Source organism: Mustela nigripes, chromosome 7, assembly GCF_022355385.1.
Source record: "Mustela nigripes isolate SB6536 chromosome 7, MUSNIG.SB6536, whole genome shotgun sequence".
NCBI classification, from domain to species: domain Eukaryota; kingdom Metazoa; phylum Chordata; class Mammalia; order Carnivora; family Mustelidae; genus Mustela; species Mustela nigripes.
The window spans coordinates 105,315,910-105,319,490 of NC_081563.1; the positions used below are offsets into that span (position 1 = coordinate 105,315,910).

The 3,581-nt window shown below is 38.1% G+C and overlaps 1 protein-coding gene across 1 annotated transcript in view; it reads right to left on the bottom strand.

Moving 5' to 3' along the window:
* Positions 1 to 304: 304 nt before the first annotated feature.
* The window catches only part of ANKEF1 (ankyrin repeat and EF-hand domain containing 1), a 24,694-nt gene continuing 21,417 nt past the window's right edge, over positions 305 to 3,581 (bottom strand). Inside the window, exons 8-10 of the mRNA XM_059407666.1 lie at positions 2,856 to 3,019; positions 1,397 to 1,534; positions 305 to 551 (exon numbers count right to left, since the gene is read on the bottom strand). Coding sequence (XP_059263649.1) covers positions 393 to 551; positions 1,397 to 1,534; positions 2,856 to 3,019 — 461 coding nt within the window. The 3' untranslated portion in view covers positions 305 to 392. The remainder of the gene's footprint in view (positions 552 to 1,396; positions 1,535 to 2,855; positions 3,020 to 3,581) is intronic.

The window sequence follows — 3,581 nt, forward strand, 5'->3', positions numbered from 1 at the left end:
ACTTCTTCCTCAACAGATTAAAACTACTTCTCTTCCCTACTATTAAATTATTTTCATCAATTTCCACTAGCATTATATCTTTAGTAAGCATAATGATGTACATCCTGTCAATTTTTTGACAATAATGTTATGTTTATAACCAAAATGCCACTTATTCCACTCATGCTTAAAGAAGATATTAGGGGGTTTCCCCAGAATATGTTATTCATTGCAAAATAAAATACACACTTTCTAGATAGTTCAGAATATTTATAGTTGTTAGACCAAAAACAAAGATTTGGTTACAAATTCTTAATTTGCAGATTGCTTTGACTTTGATGGAAATACCACCTTTCTCTGTAGTAGAATCCCTGGGCCTCGAAATGTTGACCCCAAGAAGTAATTGCTGTGATTTAGGTCTTGAGGGAGGCTTCCAAGGCTTTAGCTTTTTCTGTGATGTGCTTCTGAAAGGGCATCATGAAGTCCTCAAAGTCTACCTCGTAAGTGAACCTTTCTCGCCGCAACTCCCTTTTCCTGATCAGCTCTGCTGTTGTGGCTTCAGGACTCCAGATCTGAAATAAACCACGATATTCAGAGCCAGCATGAGTAGGAAAGCCAGCAAACATGGCAGTATACAGACAACGCCCAGTATAGTTCATTCGAAACTACCAAATCTACTTCTAAATCTATTTTAACTTGTGTTTTCCTCTTACATGACACATCAATGGTTACATGGGTATTGTTGTTTCTGATGGTGACTATTTGGGCAGCTGGAATGCTTTTCAGTGACCTCTGATGATCCTCTGTTGTTCATGTCAAAACAGGGAAGTGCTGGGAGTTGAAAGATCACTGGGGTTTGCTACCTTTATGTCTAATAGGGAATTCCTGAGAAAATGATTTTCATAGTAGAAAGAAAAGGAGGCTGGTGGTCTCTTATTCAGCATGCTTTGATGGGCATTGGCAAGACCCCTCTTGTACTTCAAAAATGCCTCCACCTCTCTAATTGTGGATGTTTTAGGCAGCTACTGAATAAATTCAGTGTTGCTTATATGAAACTCCCGAGTGAAATGGTAGAGTACAAAGGGGAAGGAAGGTTAGAGTCTGAGAGGCACCAAGAAAATGTACCTATAGCATTGGTGACCAAATGGCTATAGGGAATGGTGTTGACCAAAAGATAGTTTTTCAAGGAAAATTAAAATGTCAATATTGAAATAGTAACAGAGGAAACTAGATATTGGAAGCTGAACAAGTTGGACTTACTGAGTCAAAGCAGTAGGACCTGGCAAAAAGACAGCTTCAAATCATAACGATGAAAGATAATCTTTGGATATTTGTTTGGGTGCTCTGCATAAAAAGTATTTGGAAAATGATACTATGAGTTTATACCACGTTATGAAGTTCTTTCCAAAGTACTCACCCTCCGTGGAATAAATGTGATATCCACTTTCTTGGTATAACCACTGGTAATCAAAGAATTGAGATAAACCACATTATCCTTATGCATTTTCTTTTCCTCTGATACGGTTGGTATGGTGTAAACAGATAAAAGTGGTTCCTGGAAATGAAACAAAAGAAAAACCAACCTTATTAGTTGCAAAAACCCATATATACTTGCTAATATTATTTGCTGCTCTGTCTTACCCATATATACTTGCTAATATTATTTGCTGCTCTATGTCTTATGTCTGTCTCTAAGTCAAGAAAAAATAAAAATGTTACCATGCAAATTGTAATTTGAAATGAAACAGATTATTATTATAACTTTGAACAGGGAAAGATAATTAGTATGCCTTGTTTAACTCTACTTAATTAGTAGTATCAGAGACAGAGCATACAAGTCTTCAGAATGTCCATCCTTGACCTAGGGCCATTGATTAATTAGAAGAATTAAATTATCCTACTAAAAAGATAATGTTGTATGTAGTAGAAACTTAGCCAACTGGTCTTCCTTAACCTCTGGCCCCCACCCCCTTACTCTTGTCTTCCATGTTTATTACTCTCTATTGTTTATTGTCTTTCATGTTTGTCACAATCCTTTAACCCTCTCCACTTCTTTCCTCCCATGTTTCTCCAACACTTTCCAATTTGATAACATTAGAGCCTTTCCTTTTTGAATTTCATCCTGGTTTTATGTCTGCCAAGAATCTCTAGGGATCCTCTTGCTTCCCTAAAAGAAACTTCTAGCTTAGAAATACACTCGGGCTTCCCTGCTAATGACAAAGTCTTATTCTCTCCATAACCTGCCGGGCAAAAACCTCAACCTTTTGCCCCTCATTCCAGATTACCAGAAACAATCACCTTGTCACCTTTAGAACTTTCTGGAGTCATTCCAAGTGGCATATCCAAGTCCCAAGTGGCTTGATATCCCCAGGGTTCAGTGATAGTCATTAAAATTCAAATTTGAATTTGAATTAAAATTAAAATTCAATTAAAATTCCTTAGAAGGAGGTAAGGTGGGAAATGAAAGATTATGAGACAAGAATGAAGGCAAACCATGGTTTGCCTTCATTCCTCTTACCCTTCTTGTCTGAGCCATCTCATCAAATATGTATGACTTAGAACCAAATATATACGTATCCAACCCCAGTTCTTTTTTCAACATTCTAATTATATTGGGCTGAGCCAACTTGGTTTTTAATGTGGATTCTGTCTGCAATGAGCACAGTTTAGACTTTTCAGTAGTAGGAATTTCTTTGCTAGGTATTTTTTTTAGTGTTGCTTAATAGTGATGAAAATATGGCTTGTATATTATTTTATCCATGTTGTGTAACAATATATAATATTGTATTGTAACAATATGTAAATAGAAAACCTGCCCTACCTCCAGTAAGTTTTTAAGTTCCAGTTACTAGTGGGTAGTCAATCACTTTACTTACCTCCTCTTTCTTAACCTCAGGGCCTTCAGTCTTCATTTTAGGAGGGGGCTTGCCTTTCAGTTTTTGACTTTCTGCTGGTTTTGGCAAGTTATCCAGCTTTTCTTGAATCAAACTAATTATTCTATAGTCAGCATACGCCTTTGCAACATCCATGGCAGTATGTCCTGCTCAAGACATAAATTCAGAGTTGTAATAAACAGACTGATAAGAAACAATGCAGAAAACCCTCAGCACACCAGCCCTCAGCATGTGACAGTAAGTGTGATTACTACAGCCAGTGGTTATATGTAAGGTCATAGAGCCAGATCAGATACCCTCTACGGTGGGTTCAACTCTGAAATCTCATAATGTAAAGTGCCATTTACTGGTAACACATTTTCTTGTTAGTTTTTCTGAGCATGTTTCTTAAGAAGTGGATAGGAAATATTGGTAGAATATTTACGTTTGAGTATTTGATTGATGGCTCTCTTCCCACCTCGCACATATTTCCTTTCATGTGACAATTTTACATTATCCTCCCCTTTCCTTTATGCAAGGAGGTATAATCAAAAAGGCCTGGGGAGGGGCGCCTGGGTGGCTCAGTGGGTTGAGCCGCTGCCTTCGGCTCAGGTCATGATCTCGGGGTCCTGGGATCGAGTCCCACATCGGGTTCTCTGCTCAGCAGGGGGCCTGCTTCCCTTCCTCTCTCTCTGCCTGCTTCTCTGCCTACTTGTGATCTCTCTCTGT